The sequence below is a fragment of the Neophocaena asiaeorientalis genome, unplaced genomic scaffold (assembly GCF_003031525.2).
Source record: "Neophocaena asiaeorientalis asiaeorientalis breed wild unplaced genomic scaffold, Neophocaena_asiaeorientalis_V1.1 scaffold265, whole genome shotgun sequence".
Taxonomy (NCBI): Eukaryota; Metazoa; Chordata; class Mammalia; order Artiodactyla; family Phocoenidae; genus Neophocaena; species Neophocaena asiaeorientalis.
In genome coordinates this window covers 1,356,979-1,373,571 of record NW_020172172.1, presented here as the reverse complement: position 1 = coordinate 1,373,571, position 16,593 = coordinate 1,356,979, and the positions used below count along the sequence as shown (strand labels likewise).

General features: G+C 58.0%; 3 protein-coding genes and 1 long non-coding RNA gene across 9 annotated transcripts in view; 2 read left to right on the top strand and 2 right to left on the bottom strand.

The window, feature by feature from the left end:
• Nucleotides 1–273, bottom strand: part of MYD88 (MYD88 innate immune signal transduction adaptor) — a 4,378-nt gene extending 4,105 nt beyond the window's left edge. The window contains exon 1 of the mRNA XM_024756699.1: nucleotides 2–273. Coding sequence (XP_024612467.1) covers nucleotides 2–270 — 269 coding nt within the window. The 5' untranslated portion in view covers nucleotides 271–273. The remainder of the gene's footprint in view (nucleotide 1) is intronic.
• A 1,562-nt stretch (nucleotides 274–1,835) lies between these two features.
• Nucleotides 1,836–12,627, top strand: ACAA1 (acetyl-CoA acyltransferase 1). Its single transcript, XM_024756266.1, has 12 exons — nucleotides 1,836–2,149; nucleotides 2,352–2,445; nucleotides 3,424–3,481; nucleotides 6,365–6,444; nucleotides 6,748–6,790; nucleotides 8,603–8,701; nucleotides 9,604–9,684; nucleotides 10,840–11,030; nucleotides 11,186–11,365; nucleotides 11,651–11,706; nucleotides 11,815–11,960; nucleotides 12,268–12,627. Exons 1-12 carry the CDS (start codon nucleotides 1,973–1,975, stop codon nucleotides 12,341–12,343), a joined length of 1,281 nt encoding a protein of 426 aa, XP_024612034.1. The 5' UTR covers nucleotides 1,836–1,972; the 3' UTR covers nucleotides 12,344–12,627.
• Nucleotides 12,628–12,785: 158 nt separating this feature from the next.
• DLEC1 (DLEC1 cilia and flagella associated protein) overlaps nucleotides 12,786–16,593 on the bottom strand; it is a 103,656-nt gene continuing 99,848 nt past the window's right edge. For 4 of the 6 annotated variants that reach the window (XM_024756242.1, XM_024756224.1, XM_024756230.1 and 1 more), the window contains 8 exons: nucleotides 16,434–16,559; nucleotides 16,232–16,326; nucleotides 15,953–16,037; nucleotides 15,551–15,769; nucleotides 14,407–14,568; nucleotides 13,486–13,639; nucleotides 13,144–13,230; nucleotides 12,786–13,059 (listed from right to left, as the gene is read on the bottom strand). In XM_024756242.1, coding sequence (XP_024612010.1) covers nucleotides 12,842–13,059; nucleotides 13,144–13,230; nucleotides 13,486–13,639; nucleotides 14,407–14,568; nucleotides 15,551–15,769; nucleotides 15,953–16,037; nucleotides 16,232–16,326; nucleotides 16,434–16,559 — 1,146 coding nt within the window. In that variant the 3' untranslated portion in view covers nucleotides 12,786–12,841. Of the gene's footprint in view, nucleotides 13,060–13,143; nucleotides 13,268–13,485; nucleotides 13,640–14,406; nucleotides 14,569–15,550; nucleotides 15,841–15,952; nucleotides 16,038–16,231; nucleotides 16,327–16,433; nucleotides 16,560–16,593 lie in introns of those variants that run through there. The other 2 variants (XM_024756237.1, XM_024756255.1) reach the window with 2 other exon arrangements.
• Nucleotides 13,646–15,544, top strand: LOC112407119 (uncharacterized). Its single transcript, XR_003004682.1, has 3 exons — nucleotides 13,646–14,296; nucleotides 14,434–14,609; nucleotides 14,710–15,544. It is a non-coding gene; the product is annotated as an uncharacterized LOC112407119 (long non-coding RNA).

Genomic DNA, 16,593 nt, shown 5'->3' with positions numbered 1-16,593 from the left:
GAGCAGGCGGCCCACCGAAGCGCCGGGTCGTCCCTGCCAGTCGTCCAGCAGGCTGCCCGTGGGGTCGGCATGCGTCTCCAGCCGCCGGATCTCCAAGTACTCGAAGCCCATCTCCTCCGCCAGCGCGGTCCAGTCGGCCGCCACATGCGCCCGCAAGTTTAGGAAGAGCGACAGGCGGCGCCGCACTCGCACGTTGAGCGCTGCCAGGGGCAGGGAGGACATGGAAGGGGTCGGGGGCGCGGAGCCCGCGTCCGGACCTCCTTCAGCCATGGCGGGCCGTCATGCAGAGGTACGTCGTGGGTCTGTGCTTCCTCCTTACCCTACCGCCACCCCGCCCCCCCGGCCCCGCCCCGCCGGTTTCTCTTTCGAAGCGACGCCCCGCCCTACAATCTGGAGCCCCAGTAGATGTGCGGAAGTGGGGGGCGCCCCACCCTTGCCCTCGGGATGTCAGGGGACTGGGGGTGTGGGGACCGGGGACCTACCTTTTAAGGTCTACGGAGCTCCACCTATCTGTCCAGGAGGGTCTGGTGCGGCAGTGGGACGATGACCTTACTTCCGGGGTTATAGGAAAGAGGTGACTTGCTCTTTGGCATTTGGTGGACTTACATCCTTTCCATTAGGGATCTGAGGGGTTCATACGGTCCTGCCCTCGAGGATGGCGGGGAAGGGGCAAGGGGGCAGGCATCGGCTCTGCCTCCCTCCACACACACCCCCACCCTAATTCTGGTAGAGCACACAATCCTGCCCTTAGGAGTATGGGGAATCCCTGGCTGTACACCCAGAGTTGGAGGTGGAAAAGGGCATATTGCCTTCTGGAGCCAGAGGCATGCCACGGCCCTGCCCTTGAAAAGTGGGGGGCACGACCCCACCCTCCGTGTTTGAGGGTAACAGGACACCCTGGCCTTCCTCTGAGAGAAACCCAGTACTACCCTCTGGGGTCTAGGGAAAACATTGCCATTGGGAGTCAAGCGGCCACCCGACCTTGCTTTTTAGGGGGCAGGGGACATCGTCCTGACCTGGGGAGCTTTGGTTCATTCATTCATTCAGTAGGTATTTATTGATCGCCTATTAAGTGTCAAGTATGTTGCAGGCATCCTGGATACAGAGTCCTTCTCTGACTTGGTGGAAACCCCAGCCTAGCCGGGGAGGTGGGCACTAATCAAATCATTCCAAATGACTGTAAAGTTGGTTTGAAAAAAAAAAAATTATGATACTCTTTCTCCAGATAGGGGGCTTGTCACATCTCCGGCACATTTGTACAATCCGTTCTCCTGCCACCCCAGAATCCCAAATTCCCTCAGTCTTCTCGAAAGACTTCCTAGGAGAGCCCAAGCGCGTCGGGGTAGGCTCTGGGGCATCTCGGAATTATTTAGGTCCCCCAGCTTGGGGGAGACAGCAGAGAAGGATAGGCAAGGGTAGGAGGAATTATAGTCGCTGGCCCCTCTTTCCCGGCAAGAAGCTGTAGGCGGCACTCCTGACGAACCTGCCTTCTGTTTGGTGGCGGGCAGAGGGCAGAGTTGTAGGGAAACGGACCCCTGGCAATGGTGAAATTTGTTTCAAGATACCAACGGGGCTCTTGGAGACCCGCCTCGGGTTTGGCAGTAGGCGGGGCTGCAAGTAGAAAGGTTTCCTGTCTGTGTTTCTAGGCGGGGCTTCAGAAAAGCCCACCTCCTGGTTGGCAGCCGCCTGAGGCTACTGTAGGCGGGGCTTTGAGTGGAAAGACCTTCTTGGGTTCAACTTTAGGAGGTTCCATTTGCGGCTAGGGGCGGGACCTCAGGCAGACTCGCCTTCTGGTTGTCTGAGGCGGGACCTTAGAGGGAAGGGCCAGTCAGACCCGCAGGGTTGTGGGCGGGGCTTAGGATAGAGGAAGCGGGTGGTCAGAGGTACGGTTCAGCGCCTGCGCGGGCGTTGGTTTGTTGGTTGCTGCTCTCTGCTGCTGGCTGGTAGGGGCTTTACCCTGCCGAGCTACGCGATGCGGAGGCTGCAGGTGGTGCTGGGTCACCTGAACCGCCAGCCCGCTTCGGGCCCGGAGCCGGCGCCGCGGGCCGCGCCGTGTTGGAGCGGCGCTCCGCAGAAGTCGGCGGAGGATGTAGTGGTGGTGCACGGGCGGCGCACGGCCATTGGCCGGTCGGGACGCGGCGGCTTCAAGGTGAGGCCCCTGGGCTCGGGCGCCGGGTGTGAGATGGCGGCCCGGGGCGGGCTGGCGTCTGGCTCTTCTGTTCGGTAACCCTCGGCGTCGGTGGTGGCTCCGCGCCCGAGTTGGACCGCTCTGTCTCTCTGGGGTGGGGCTGGGGGAGCTGGGATTTTGGGAACCTCGAGCATCGCCGCCAGCCGCGCGCTTCCCGCTGCAGGACACCACCCCCGACGAGCTTCTCTCCGCCGTCATGACCGCGGTTCTCCAGGACGTCAAGCTGAGCCCGGCCCAGCTGGGAGATATCTGCGTGGGTGAGTGCACTACCCGGGCCCTGCGCTCGGTTCTCGCCTTCCCATTACGCCGAAGCCCTCCTCAAACACCAGGCACTTTCCAGGTGTTTTCCCTGAGGGGAATGGCGATGGACTTCACGCAGCTGACTGTAATCGCCCCTTTCGGGCTATAGACTCCACCCCCTCACCCCCGCCTCCAGGCATTTTCTGTGCCCGCTCCAAGCACATTCTGCATATTAAGTGTGATAGAAAGCAGGGATCTCAAGTGACAGACATTTCAACGCCAGGGTCTTGGCTCAGGAGTTTGAGAACACCCTAAGAGACTGGAGGCTAGCGTTCTCTACCCATCCTGACGTACTGTCTATGCCAGGGTAGAACAGAGGGAGTTTGGAGCATCAAAACCCATCTAGTCCAGCCCCGCACTTACAGATGGAGAAACTGAGGCAGATGGAGAAACTGAGGCCTGGGGAATTTGCAGCAGAGCTTGGACCTGAATCCAGGACCTCTTGACCAGTCCAACCCTTTTTCTCCAACTCTGCTCCTCTAGCCTGGAAACATAACATTATATGCTAAGAGTCACATCATATAAGTGTCAGCCCTAGATGGGGGAATCACTGTTCCACCCCTGGAGTGCCAGCAGGGCTTGGTGGAGGACACTTAGGGGAAGGTGTGCATTTCAAAAACTTTCCTAACTGACAGAACTACTTCTTCAGACTTAAAGCTTTGCACTGCATTCTTCTTTCCATGTTAACCTTTTAAAGGCAGGCAACCTCCCCAGTGTGTGCTGATTTGGAAAAGCAGGTTGCATGGGCAAGGGAACTTGGGCCTCTCAGGGACTGGATCTAGTGTATGGCCAGGACAAGCTGCTGTATAGCTGGCTGCCCCTGCTCCAGACCTTGAAATTCCACTGTTTCTGAAGGAAGATCTGGAATGCCCCCCTCTTGGTAATCACAGCTGTACCTTAGTGCCTGGCACTGAATAAAGGTTTGTTGTCCACAGGAAATGTGCTTCAGCCTGGGGCCGGAGCATTAATGGCCCGAATTGCCCAGTTTCTGAGGTAAACTTTTCCAGTTCTTGCCCTGGGTTGGCTATTCACGCTCTTGGTTGGGCTCAGGTCCCAGAGAACTCAGCCTGTTGTGGGGAGAAGATCAGTATTGGACACCAGACCTGGACACAGCCAGGGTCCTCAGCACCCTGCTTTTCTGCATGCTGCCTTTCCCCTACTTTGAAGGGAGGGTGTGTTTCCCAGCGCTGAGCCAGGACAGATGGCCTTTGGGACTGGAGCAAAAAGTTCTTTGTGGCCTGATTTTTCTTAAGCCAAAATCAGCTTGTTGCTTGTGAACTCTGTCCCCTTGTCAAGTAAATAAGCAGGTTGGCACACTGAAGAGTGATTTTGAGCTCCCGTGTCCCCTGCATCGGCAGGCGGACTCTCAACCACTGCGCCACCAGGGAAGCCCTGATTTTGAGCTTTTTAAATGCTAGCCCATCAGCAGAGGCTTGGGGACAGCGCAGAATCTTGGGGTGAAGGGTAGCCCAGAAGGGGCCCTGGTGAATTGCCCGTTACCCCTTGTTGTCCTAAGACAGGGAGGAGGTTTAAATTATTTTCACATGTCGATTTAAGAGCCACTGAGCTGTGTACGCCCAGCTTCGTGGAGAAGAAACAACAGGAACGTGAACTAGTGAAGGAACAGGAAAACTGACAAAACCTGTGGAGACTAGGAGAGGTTCAGACTGCTTAGCCTGGATTTCAAAGATTCCAGCGATTTGGCTCCAGATTTGACTTCCAGCCGAATCTACCTGCTGCTTCCTCTTTCAACCAGCCTGTCTGCCCACTGCCTTCCCTAAGCTGGTCTTTCTGTCCCCTTGCAGTACTGTCCCTACCTCCCCTCTCTGCCCTAGTTAAACTCTGTTCAAACACAGTTTCACCATTTTGACCAGACTTCTCTGAGTTCCCAAGCTTAAAACGAGGGCCCGTTCTTTTCCAGTCGCTGGCCATGTGCTCCCTTGTGATGTGATTTGCCACCTTGCTCTGTTAGTGTAGTCTCTGCTAGTTAATTCACTTTCTGTGTGTGGTTGGGCATCCTCTAGGGCTCTGTATTGTAAGCATGTCAGCGTCCCTCCAGTGGTGCCTCATACCGAATAGGTGTTTAATGAACATTTGGTGGATTGCGTGAAGGGGTGGTTAACTAGGTAGTAGGGAGTTAGGGGACCTGGGAAGGGTTAAACAGGCTACAGGGACCTAGGAGACTATCCACCCAAGAGGGTCTCAGCAGAGCCTGGCCTGGGCAGTAGCCCAGAGGTTCCTGACGCTGGCTGCACGCCAGAATCAGCAGAATCAACAGAGTGCTTTCACCCCTGAGGTTCTGAGTCCATGGGTCTGGGGATTTCCCCAGGGCTTTGTACCCTTGGCCAGCACAGGTTACACTGGCAGAGGCAGCCTCACCAGCTTCCAGGGCTGGAACCAGTGTGAGAACCTGGGGGAACCCGTCAGAAGAAGGGATGTTAGAATACCTAGTACCCATCAGGGATTTTTGTCCAGCTGGGAACAGCCTTTCCAGAGACAATGGGAACATAAAGGCCATATGGTTACTAGTAAGGCTGAGGAGTGGGGATGGTTTCTAGCCTCATACTTGAGACATTTCTTTCTTTTTTTTTTTTTTTAACTGAGGTATAGTTGATTTATAATGTTGTGTTAATTTCTACTGTACAGCAAAGTGATTGGGTTATACATATATATACATTGTTTTTTAATATATTTTTTTCCATTATGGATTATCACAGGATACTGAATATAGTTCCCTGTGCTATACAGTAGGACCTTGTTGTTTATCCATTCTATATATAGTAGTTTGCATCTTCTAATCCCAAACTCCCACTTCATCTCTTCCCTACCCAACCCCCTTGGCAAAAACAAGTCTATTCTCTGTCTGTGAGTCCATTTCTGTTTCGTAGATAAGTTCATTTGTGTCATATTTTAGATTCCACATATAAGTGATGTCATATGATATTTGTGTTTCCCTGTCTGACTTACTTTGCTCAGTGTGACAATCTCCAGGTCCATCCATGTTTCTGCAAATGGCATTATTTTGTTCTTTTTATGGCTGAGTACTATTTCGTTGTATATATGTACCACATCTTCTTCATCCATTCCTCTTTTGATGGACATTTAGGTTGCTTCCATGTCTTGGCTATTGTAAATAGTGCTGCAGCGATCGTTGGGGTTATGGTTTTCTCTGGATTTATGCCCAGGAGTGGGACTGCTGGATCATAAGGCAACACTATTTTTAGTTTTTTAAGGAACCTGCATACGGTTCTCCATAGTGGCTGTATCAATTTACATTCCCCCAACAGTGTAGGAAGGTTCCCTTTTCTCCACACCCTCTCCAGCATTTATTATTTGTAGACTTTTTGATGATGGCCGTTCTGACTGGTGTGAGGCGATACCTCATTGTAGTTTTGACTTGCATTTCTCTACGAATTAGCGACGTTGAACATCTTTTCACGTGCCTGTTGGCCATCTGTCGTACTTCAGACGTTTATTTTGCACTGGTTCTCTGTCTCGGCCACAGGCCCTCTTCTCTATTCTTCATGGGAAACAGGGATATACAGTTTTAATTTTTGAATCTTCAAAGGAAGAGAAAGAAGGACCCCTGTGGCCCAACCAGCCTTCTCTTGCGTTTGGGCTGTGCTTGGCCTTGGATGAGGAGAATCACAGGGTGGAAGGGCATGTGATTGTGGGGCACTGGGGAGCAAGCACCTGCAGAGATGGGGTTTGCCCAGTGTAGGTCAGGCCTGGAGTAGGGGCAGGGCTGCTGGGTTTGTTCCCCTGGGCTTTCTGTCCCCTGAAGGGGCAGTCATGTTGGCCAGGAGCACAGGCCTGCTTTCCCTGGGAGCCTGGCAGGGGAGAGGGGGCTGACTCTGTTCTCACTTTCTGTTTCAGTGACATCCCAGAGACCGTGCCTTTGTCAGCTGTCAATAGACAGTGTTCGTCAGGGCTCCAGGCGGTGGCCAGCATAGCTGGTAAGTTCTGACTGGGTGGGCACCCAGTGCCGCGGCCTGGCCTTGGTTCTGGTTCCTCGGCTTTGGGTCGTCAGAGTCACTGTCTGCTGGGCAAGCAGTAAGGATTTCTGACAGGACCGTAACCACAGAAAGCCTGGAGGAGAGCTCCTCACTGCACCCCCAGCCTTTTCTGGACACTCCTGGGTCTTCTATCTCTGAGGCTGGGGCTGAGTCCCACTTAGAGACCAGGTGGGGAAGAGGCTCCCCTGTTCCCAGGACAGATGGACTCTGGGGAAGGATGTTTATGAAATGCTTTTGTTGCAGGTGGCATCAGAAATGGGTCTTATGACATTGGCATGGCTTGTGGGTAAGAATTTTTTCCTGCTGGAGCTTATTAACTGACTTGTAACAGTGAAACTAATGTTCACCTCCTGAGTTCCCAGAGGCCATGATTTTAGAATTCTCCCCTGGCCCTTGCAGGCACTTAGAAGTGGTCCCCAGCTCTGGCTGCTCGGGAACCGCTCACATCTCTCAGCACCAGAGGAAGTGGGCTTTGAAGAGCTTTCTTTCTTGGAAATCTGTCGGGCTGGAAATGTGGGCAGGCATTGTGAGGAAATACGGCACTGGGTTTCTGTCTGTGGCCCTTGTTGATTCGTGATGGCTGCTGAGAGAAAGAGCAGTTTCGCTTCCCTAGAGCCAGGGACAGCTGCCTGCTGTAGAACTAGTTTGTTCATTTCACAGGCTGGCTCTCCCCCACCCTGACCAAGGTGGAAACTTCCAGCTGCCTCCTGGGTTCTGAGGGACACGGTCAGATCTGTGGTGGTTTTGTCCCCGTCAGCTGTGACTCCGTCTTTAGCTGCAGCGTGTGGGGCCCAGGGAGTGGAAGGCTGGGGTGGGCGTCGGGCGCTGGCAGCCTCGGGGAGGCCAGCAGCCCCAGGATCCTGATGTGCGCCCTCTGCCTCTCAGTTCCTCTCCATAGCATTTCTCGATTGGAGCCCTGCTGGGCCATCTCAGAGCTGTGCCAGTTGGCACTTGCTGTACTGCCCTGTGTCTGCAGTTGTAGATAAACCCAAAGACCAAACTGCAGGGACTTCGGCCGGGCAAAGGCCACTGCCCAGGCTGCCCTCTGGTTTCTATCTTACTGGAGGAGGGACGGGGGTGTGGGTGACCTGAGGAGAAGGTTGGAGCCTTCATGTGTTTCTTAGAGGGTATCTGAGTCCCCAAGCAAATGAAAGACTGTGTTACTGGGGTATTAAGGATTTGGGGCCAGGACATTCCCTCATGTCACAGGCTGACTGTTCCCCGTAGACTGTGATCATGATGAGTAACCCAGGATATCCTAGGTGGCAGTGGGCTCTGAATCCAGACTACCTAAATTTGGATCCTGGCTGAGTGACCATGGACAAGTTAACTCAGCTTCTCTGAGCCTGACACTGTTCAAAGTGCTCTTATTGAAAACACTCGCTTCCCTAGTTTGGCGGATAGGAAAAAACCAAATACACAAAACGGAAAAAACTTTTTTTTTTTTTTTTTTTGGTGGGGGCAGGGTGGCCACACTGCAGGGCGTGCGGGATCTTAGTTCCCCGACCAGGGATCGAACTTGTGCCCGCTGCGGTGGAAGCACGGTCTTAACCGCTGGACGGCCAGGGAATTCCCAGAAAAGATTTTTACAGTAGCGCTGGGCACATGAAAAGCGTGCAGTCAAGGTTATGTGTTATCCTTTGAGGCCTTGTATCCTGCCACCTCCTGGAAGCCCTTTTGACCACACTAAACAGATTGCTCGTGTCTCCCTGGGCTCCTAGCACCTCCTGGTCTATGCAGGTCAGCTTGCTCTCTGATGTGCAGCTTTTAAAACATTTGTCTCTTCTCTCTGCTGAATTTGTGGCCCCTGAGGGCAGGGCCCAGGCTTGTTAGAGGTGTTTCTCCCACGGTGGCCAACACTAGGCTGCTTTCCTTGGGACTGGCTGCAGGACCAATTGTGCTGGGAAGCGAGGCCCTGCCCAGGCATGTGGATTGTGCAGCGGTGGGGGCGAGGGTGCGGCTGGGGCTCAGCAGCCCTGCACCCCCAGCTCTGTGCTGCCGGCCAGTGCTCTGCCTTGAGCTCCCTGGCCACTTCCCAGCACTTGCCAGACGCAGAGCTCTCCGTGGGGAGTCCTGCTGATGATCACCTCCTCTTCAGGGTGGAGTCCATGTCCCTGGCAGACAGAGCGAACCCTGGAAATGTTACCTCTCGCTTGGTGGAGAAGGAGAAGGCCAGAGATTGCCTGATTCCTATGGGGTGAGCGCCCACCGTGGCTCCGTGTGCCTGTCCCCGCTCAGCTCCCTGCCTGGCCTGGAGCAGGGGTGCAGGAACTTGGATTATCTTGTGGCCTCCCGCCTTCGGCCCTGGTCTGCTCTGCAGGGACTCTGGGCATGGGACTTAGTGCTGGCCCTGACTTCCGTGTCCTGAGGCCCCCAGTCCGCTCTGTGCCTCTGGGTTTCCAAGCATGGCCCAGCCTGTCAGTCCCACCCTGAGGGGCTCAGTCGCACAAGGCATGATGGCAGCTGCACCCTAAAGCCTTGGAGGCCTAGAAAGTTGAAGAGGCAGGAGGCTTTTGCTCACCGGCCATGCTGGCGAGGGCCCTTGGGCCCTGTCAGTGCAGCATCAAAGGTGCTGCATTCGCAGAGCAGCTAAGCTCTGCATCCAGAGCCACCCCCGGGGTCCGTGGGCAGGGAGTCGTGGCTCCGCTGGACGTGTGAGGGGATGTGCGGCCGCCTCCACATCCAGGGACCATCTCCGAGGGAAGCCTGTAAAGCCAGAAGCCCCGGCCAAAGGCCCCTCTGTGGTTCTGGGCTCCCAGGATGAGGGGAGGCTCCAGCTACGGGGAGCAGAAGGCTGGGTGTGGCCTTCCCAGAGCGGGACTCCTCTCCCACATTTACGTAAAGCACTTTTCATTGAGGCACAAGAGAAGCTGGCCAAGCCAGTTAGTGCCCTACCCACGCCCTCCTGTGTGCTGGTCTCTGGTGAACAGGCGTCTTCGAGTCTGGCCAGCGTCGCTGACTCCCTGCCTGTGCTCCGCCCTGAGTCATCACTACTGTCACTGTAGCACAGACAGGCCCTCCGGTTCTCCTGCCTGCAGCCCTGGGGCCCGTCCCCAGGCTGCCTGGCTCCACGCTCACTGTTCGTTGTCTGTGTTCTAGGATAACCTCAGAGAACGTAGCCGAGCGGTTTGGCATTTCGCGGGAGAAGCAGGATACCTTTGCACTGGCTTCCCAGCAAAAGTGAGTGCTATTTGGGGTGAGATGTTTAAAGGGCTGGAGAGAGAGGTTTGGAGGCTGTCCTAAGTGATCTCAGGTGGAGCTGCCCTTAGGCTACCACTGGTTTCTAAGCCTCTACCTCCCAGAAGGGGGAGGTGGGCGAGGGCGGGGGGCCACTGTGCAGTTAGCACTGTGTCCCATTACAGTCTGTTTACCCTGAGTGTCTTTCCCTAGCTTGGCCTCGGTTTCCCCATCCATTTATTGAGAATGTAAGGAGGGCCAGGGCTCTTCTCTAGTTGGCTGTGGTTTGGTGATTAGACATGGTAACCACAGGCTTCTCTGGATAGCCTGGAGGGTGGAGCCAGTGCTGCCGGGGACCCTGGCATCCTTGAGTCTGGGGTAGCATCGTGAGGCAGGGGCTGGGGACACTGAAGCAGTGGTTCGTAGCCACTTGGGTGCAAATAACCATTTGAGAATTGGGTGAAAGCCGTGGCTTCCTCCCCATGGGAAATGCCTATGGGCCCTTACATTTTGCATATGATTGCAAGGATCACCCTAAAATGCCCTGTGCTTTTACACTGTTTAAATACAAAGATTCATCCAGTAGTTTGGTATATGGCATTTTATTTTATTTTGACATTTAAAAAATTTTATTTCACTAACAAGTTTGTGTTAATCGTAAGTATCACTCATGCAAATTTTGCATAGATATATTCAGGGTAGTATATGTCATTTTAATCATGTGGAAACATGGGGAATGGATGGAATTGAGCGACGGGAGGGAACAGAAAAGCTGGCAGAACCCAGCACAAATATTCCTGGGGCTCCAGCCTCAGTTTGGCTTAGTCCCTCTTGGGTGAAGGTCTCCCAAGGGGAGACGCCACTTCCAAACTTCCCCCTCCCCTCTGAGGTTGGGATAAGCCAGGATCTGAAGATCTAAGGCTGATGGCCAAGAAATCCCGGTAAAGCCCTGGGCTTCTCAGTCCCAGGGCAGGTGGGGTAGTAGGGGACCCTCTGCACTCCCCCCCGAGGTGAGTGTGACCCCGCATGTAGCAGCCTGAGCTTGCATGTCTGTCCCAGAGGGCAGGGCAGGGCAGGAGGCGGAAGCCTCAGGGAGGGACCCCAGGAAGGAAGGTAACCCCATGGAAACCTGAGCCTGGCTGTTCACGGTGCTGGCAGGGCAGCCAGAGCCCAGAGCAAGGGCTGTTTCCAAGCCGAGATTGTGCCTGTGACCACCACGGTCCGTGACGACAAGGGCACTGAGAGAAGTGTCACCGTGGTCCACGATGAGGGCATCCGCCCCGACACCACCCTGGAGGGCCTGGCCAAACTGAAGCCTGCCTTCAAGAAGGGGGGCTCTACCACAGCTGGTGAGACTGGGCTGGGGGTGGGGTGAGGAGGGGGCTGCTTCCGTGCCAGGTGTTCTCCTCTGGGAGCCTGGAGCCACCGGGCAGGGTGGATATGGAAGGTCTGGACCTCCTCGGAGCTGCCCCGAGGCCTCCTTAACCCTGTGGTTTGCCTCTAGGAAACTCTAGCCAGGTGAGTGACGGGGCAGCTGCCATCCTGCTGGCCAGGAGGTCCAAGGCAGAAGAGTTGGGCCTTCCCATCCTTGGGGTCCTGAGGTCCTATGCAGTGGTTGGGGTCCCGCCTGACATCATGGGCATTGGACCTGCCTATGCCATCCCTGTAGCTTTGCAAAAAGCAGGTAAGATGGCTTCTTCACACCCTAGGTTTGGATCCAGCCCCTGCCTCTCGTGCTGTTGCCAGAGGCGGGTGCCCGGGGTGGGCCTGCGGGTGCCGCAGAGTGAAGGTGGGGGCACCCCGACCCCTTCCTGACCCCACAGCTGGGACCCGCTCACCCATCTGGAACAGAGGCAGACACACCGGGCAGCCCAGCCTCCAGACCATGGATGGCGCAGGGCCCCAGGGAGTATGAGAAGCCTGCTAAGGGGCCGCTGGGTCAGCTCAGGTCTTTTCCGCTTGCCTGCAGGGTTGACGGTGGAGGACGTGGACATCTTTGAGATCAATGAGGCCTTCGCAAGTCAGGTGAGCCCCTGTTTTGCATTGTTGCCTGGGCCGCCCAGTTGGAGGCAGCGGGCGGGTGGTGTGGGGGACTGGGGAGGGAGCTACAGCTGATGCTCAGCCTCCCTCCAGGTCGTCTACTGTGTGGAGAAGCTGCAACTGCCCCCTGAGAAGGTGAACCCTCTGGGGGGTGCGGTGGCCTTGGGCCACCCACTGGGCTGCACTGGGGCACGACAGGTCATCACGCTGCTCAACGAGCTGAAGCGCCGCGGGAGGCGGTAAGGCCGGTCCCCGTGGGGGTCGGGGGGGGGGCCAGCTGGTGCGCCTGATGGGGGGAGGTGTACGCGCCCCCGCCCGCCCCCCACACACTCCGAGCTGAGGAGACGGGCCCCTGGCCTGCGGCAGGCATCGGCCACCGTGTGCGCGCCCCTCGGCGGGCAGGCCGGGAACCACGTTCCCCGAGGTCTGGCGTCCTGTGCCCGTGAAGGCCTTGGTCCACCCAGCTCAGCCTGGTCCGAGGAGAGCTCGGTGGTTGGGCTTCTGCCCTTTGTGCCTTCACCCAACCAGCACATTTTGCTTCCACAGGGCGTATGGGGTGGTGTCCATGTGCATCGGGACCGGCATGGGAGCCGCCGCCGTCTTCGAATACCCTGGAAACTGAAAGAGGCCCAGCCCAGTGCTCTGGCAGTAGCGCTACAGACGTGACACCTGGGGATTCCCAGCACTGGTGGCAGTGGCAAGTCAAGGCACTTCAGCTGAGCTGGCAAATGTGAACACTGATGAGACAGTACGGGAGCGGGTGAGGTATCGGGCTGCCGCCTGTCGGGCCCCTCTAGCTGAGACAGGCAAAGTTGGCCTGGCTCACCCAGCCTGCAAGGCCACCGTGTGATTCCTGGGGGAGGGGGCCTGTGGATGCGGAGTGCAGTAAACATAGTAAACGCATTACCTTCTCTTAGTGGCTGTGGTTTTTTTCCCCAAGAGCGAGCCAGTTCTTGGTATGCTAGTCCTGCCTCTGCTGAATCTGAATAGTGACTCTTTTAACTGCTCTGGTCTCCACAGGGGTGTGGCCGACCCTTTGTATTAGCTCTGAGGACACAGGGTGCAGGGCCTGGAAGTGGGGGGCAGGTTGGGGGGGAGGTCCCTCCATCCCAGGAGCTGTTCAGAGGTCCTCCAGTAGGTGCCTTTGCCCAGTAAACCTGCTCCATAGCTCTGGGCCGTGTTTATTTCCAGTATTGGGGGTTGAGGGCAGCGGCTCAGAGCTAGTAGGGTGATGCATATCTCTCGTCATACGAGCCTCGGCCCCGGAGCCGCAGGGTGCCGGATTTCTCACCGAGCACACCTTCCACCACCAGTGTGGACTCGTACAGCTCACAGCTCCTGTGGGGAGCAGGGGCTGAGGTGAGTTGGGGGCCCTGGGCCAGGGCTCCAGAGGCAGCGCCAGCGAGGCTGGGAGGGCCGTACCTGGCGGTGAAGGAAACCTGGAGGGGGACGGAGGTGGGGGGCGCGTTGACCGGTCGTGCCTCCAGCAGCCCACTGCTTGGGGTGACCCTGAAGGCAACAGGGTCCTTGTCTGGCTCCTGCTGGCCTGCGTGAGGGGAAGGGGACATGCAGGAGCGCAGCCAGCTCCACGCTCGGCCCCCTGCCCGCATCTTGGGGGTGCGCCTCTGCTCCTGCCCACCTCTGCAGGAATTCTCAGGTGGGCCCAACCCTGGGGAGCCAGTCTGCAGGGACAGGGCACGCAGGCCCCTTCTTGGGGGTCTCGGCCCAGCTGCACGGGGGAGCAGGGAGGAGGGCATGGCACACCTGTCAACACGGCCCAGTAGCTCCGGGAGCCGCTAAGGTTCATCAGGTAGACCTCCCGGATGTGGCCCTGGTTCACGAAGCAGGTCCCGAAGTCCACCCAGCTGGTGGAGAGCTGCAGCTCAGGCACGGCCACGACGGCCCGCAGGGGCACCACCTTGCGGGGGACAGAACCTTTAACTTGGTGGGGACTGGGTGACCTTACCCACTCCCACTGGGCTCTGAGCCAGGGACACAGGGGCCCTGCCGACCCCAAGTACTGCAGCTTCTGAGGGACGTACAGGCAGCACCACAGCTGGTGGAAGGGGGCCAGCGCTGTCATCTAAAGCCAGGGGATGCTGGTGGGATTCTGGGCAGGAAAAGGGCCAGGAACGCGCCATCTGCTCCCCTCTGACTCCCTTGCCACCCCTGCCCTGGATCCAGCTCTGTGGTTTCTGCTCCCTGGTCGGGCCGCTCTACTGCCTTCCTCTCCCCTCTCATCTAGCCCTCTACTCCCCTTGGGCTCTGGGCCATCTAACCTTTTCCCTTGGCCTCTCCAACTCAGGGCAGGAGGGGCTGTGGTGTGGAGCTGTCACAGGCCACAGAACAAGAACGAGGCCTGTGGTATTCTCACCTAGTGCTCGCAGACCCACACGAGCCCAGGAGGCGTCCCTCAGCTGCTCAGTCCCCACCCATCAGGCCATTCCCTTGGCCTGGTTTCCCTTCTCTCTCTGTTAAACAGCATGCAGGCTTCGCATGCCACCTCCTCCTCCAGGAAGCCTTCCCTGATTTTGCACCCTACAGCACCCCACCTCGCTCTGAGCTCCTAAGACAGGTAAGGATGGATGACCCTCATCTCTCCATGTGCCAGGCCTCTTCCAGGGCAGACAACTGGGGTTTGTCCTCTGACCCCACCTGAACACATGAGGCAGGCCTGGGACTCACCTGAGTGGTCTGGTTGCTGTATTCCAGAAGCAGATTCTGAGTGAAGACCATCTTTTTCTCTCCACTCGCGCTCTGCTGAATGTCCACTCCAGACAACATCTGGTCAGCCGGGAGCTTCTGATAGGAGAGCAGCTCCAGGGAGAGGGAAAAGGACACATTCACCTGAGCAGATGTGGACAAGCCGTCACCTCAGACTGCTGGAGGTGGGCGGCAGCCTCCCCGCCCAGAGCTCCATCCTTCCCTCCTGCGGACCCTGCCTGGTGCATTCGCTCCTCACACTGTGCCCTGCTCCCTGCCCAACAGCCGTCAGTACCGGGGACAGGGCTGAGCGGCCCTCGGGAGCTGAGAGGCCGGAGGATTGGGCGGCTCCACTCGCGTGACCAGGGCTGCGGGCAGGCCCCTAGGCCCAAGTCAGGCCTGTGTCTTTGTTCTGGGGGCAGTGAGGAGCCCCTGCCGGGTTTTAAGCAGGGGACGTGCAGTCAGCTTTGCCTTCCTCAGGGGCCACCCTGGAGGCTGTGGGGAGGGGGCTGGGGGAGCATGAGTGGGTATCTGGGGGCCAGGGTGTAACTTGGGCCTAACAGGGTGGGGCTTGTACACGGGGCTCCCCAACCCAGGTCTGTGGACCCAGATCCACAGATTCATCAAAGGCACCTGTTAGGAAAACGGGTTCCCGGGCCTCAGCCCAGATCTTCTCATCTCTGGCAGCGGGGCCTGGGGAACTGTGTTTCTGGTGTGCCTTATGTTTATGGAAAGATGGTGATGAAACCCTGCGTGAGGGCACACAAGAAGGGGGTCTGTGCCGTGTGGAGGTGCTCGCAGGACCAGGACACTAGTGGTGGGGGACGAAGAGTGGGGTCTTGTGTGTCTGGGACTCGCGAGTGTCCACACTGATGGGTCTGGGCGTTCCTGCGCGTGGAGGGCCCCTATGCGGAGGGGTTTGCTGGACGTGGTGCGTGTGATGGGTGTCCGCCCCTGAGCGCACAGCGCACGGCGGGGCCAAGCGTGTGGTTCGTGTGTGGACACCACTGTCTGTGTCTACGTCTAGACCTGGAGGGTGCTGCATGCGCAAACGTGAGAGGAAGGTGAGCCCCAGCCCAGGGGAGTGTGCCCACTGTAGGCAGGGACCACAGACGCTCCCACTGACCAGCATGTTCTCCTGTGGGTAGAGTACCAGCTGCTTGCTGGCTGCTGCTGTCCCCTCCTTGCACTCCTGCTTCCAGCTGGGGCCGGGAGCCCTGTGGCTGCGGCTCACCCCATCTTGAGAAACAGAGAAGGGCCTGGAGACCAGGAGCCGGAAGTAGTGTGGGATTTCCGTGGTGTTGGTCAGCTTCAGGTGGCGGATGGTCACCAGCTCACTCAGCACCTGGGCGGCCACAGAGGTCGGGGAGGGGACTCAATTCTGCCCTCCGGAGCCCCTGACTCGGGTGGGGGGTCCTGGGGGAGGGAACCCGGACTGTCAGGCCTGTGCCCCACAGGGGGCCGCGGGAGACGTCTGACGACCAGGTAGCTCGGGAGGGCGGGGGGGCGGGGCGTGCAGGACACTCACCCCAGCACAGCGCTGCTCGGGGATGAGGTCGCTGGCCTGGTGCCAGAACACCACGCTGCCGCCGGAGTCCACCTCCACGCTCAGCCTGCCAGCGACAGGCACGGCTGGGCTTCTGGGGCCCAGCTGACCCTGGCCGGCCTTTCCCTGGGCTCACCCGCCAGCTTCTCCCTCCCGTCCCCATCCTCTTGCTCCCAGGACCCTGTCTGGTCCCCAGCAGTGCCGGGGAAGGCTGACCCCCACAGCGGGCCGCAGGGAGGCCAGGCAGCCCAGCCGACTCACTGCGCAGGCCTCACGTAGCCGTGCAGGTGCAGCCTCGCGGGTCCCACAGCCGAGCCCTGCAGGCGGCGCCTCCTCCCCGGAAGCTCCCTCTCCACCTGCCGAGCCCAAGCCCGATCACGGGAGCCCGCGCTGAGTAGGCAGCGGGCGAGCTGCCCCAGGGAGAGGCAGTGGTGGGGGCCCTCCCCAGGCCAGGAGCGCTCACCTTGTCATCCAAGCTCATGGAGCCCAGGGCGAAGCCAGTACACTCCACCTTGTGCAGGACATCAGGGCCCAGGACCACGGGTGTGAAGGAGATGCAGATGGTGCTGCTGCCCCCTGCGGGGACCACCTGGCAGACGCACACAGCAGCCTCAGTGCCGCCT

Bases quoted from the DNA above. Each gene is read 5' to 3' on its own strand.
- ACAA1 (XM_024756266.1), top strand. From the start codon at position 1,973: ATGCGGAGGCTGCAGGTGGTGCTGGGTCACCTGAACCGCCAGCCCGCT. The intron at 2,150-2,351 runs GTGAGGCCCCTG...TTCCCGCTGCAG, and splicing joins CGGGACGCGGCGGCTTCAAG to GACACCACCCCCGACGAGCT. The intron at 3,482-6,364 runs GTAAACTTTTCC...TTTCTGTTTCAG, and splicing joins CGAATTGCCCAGTTTCTGAG to TGACATCCCAGAGACCGTGC.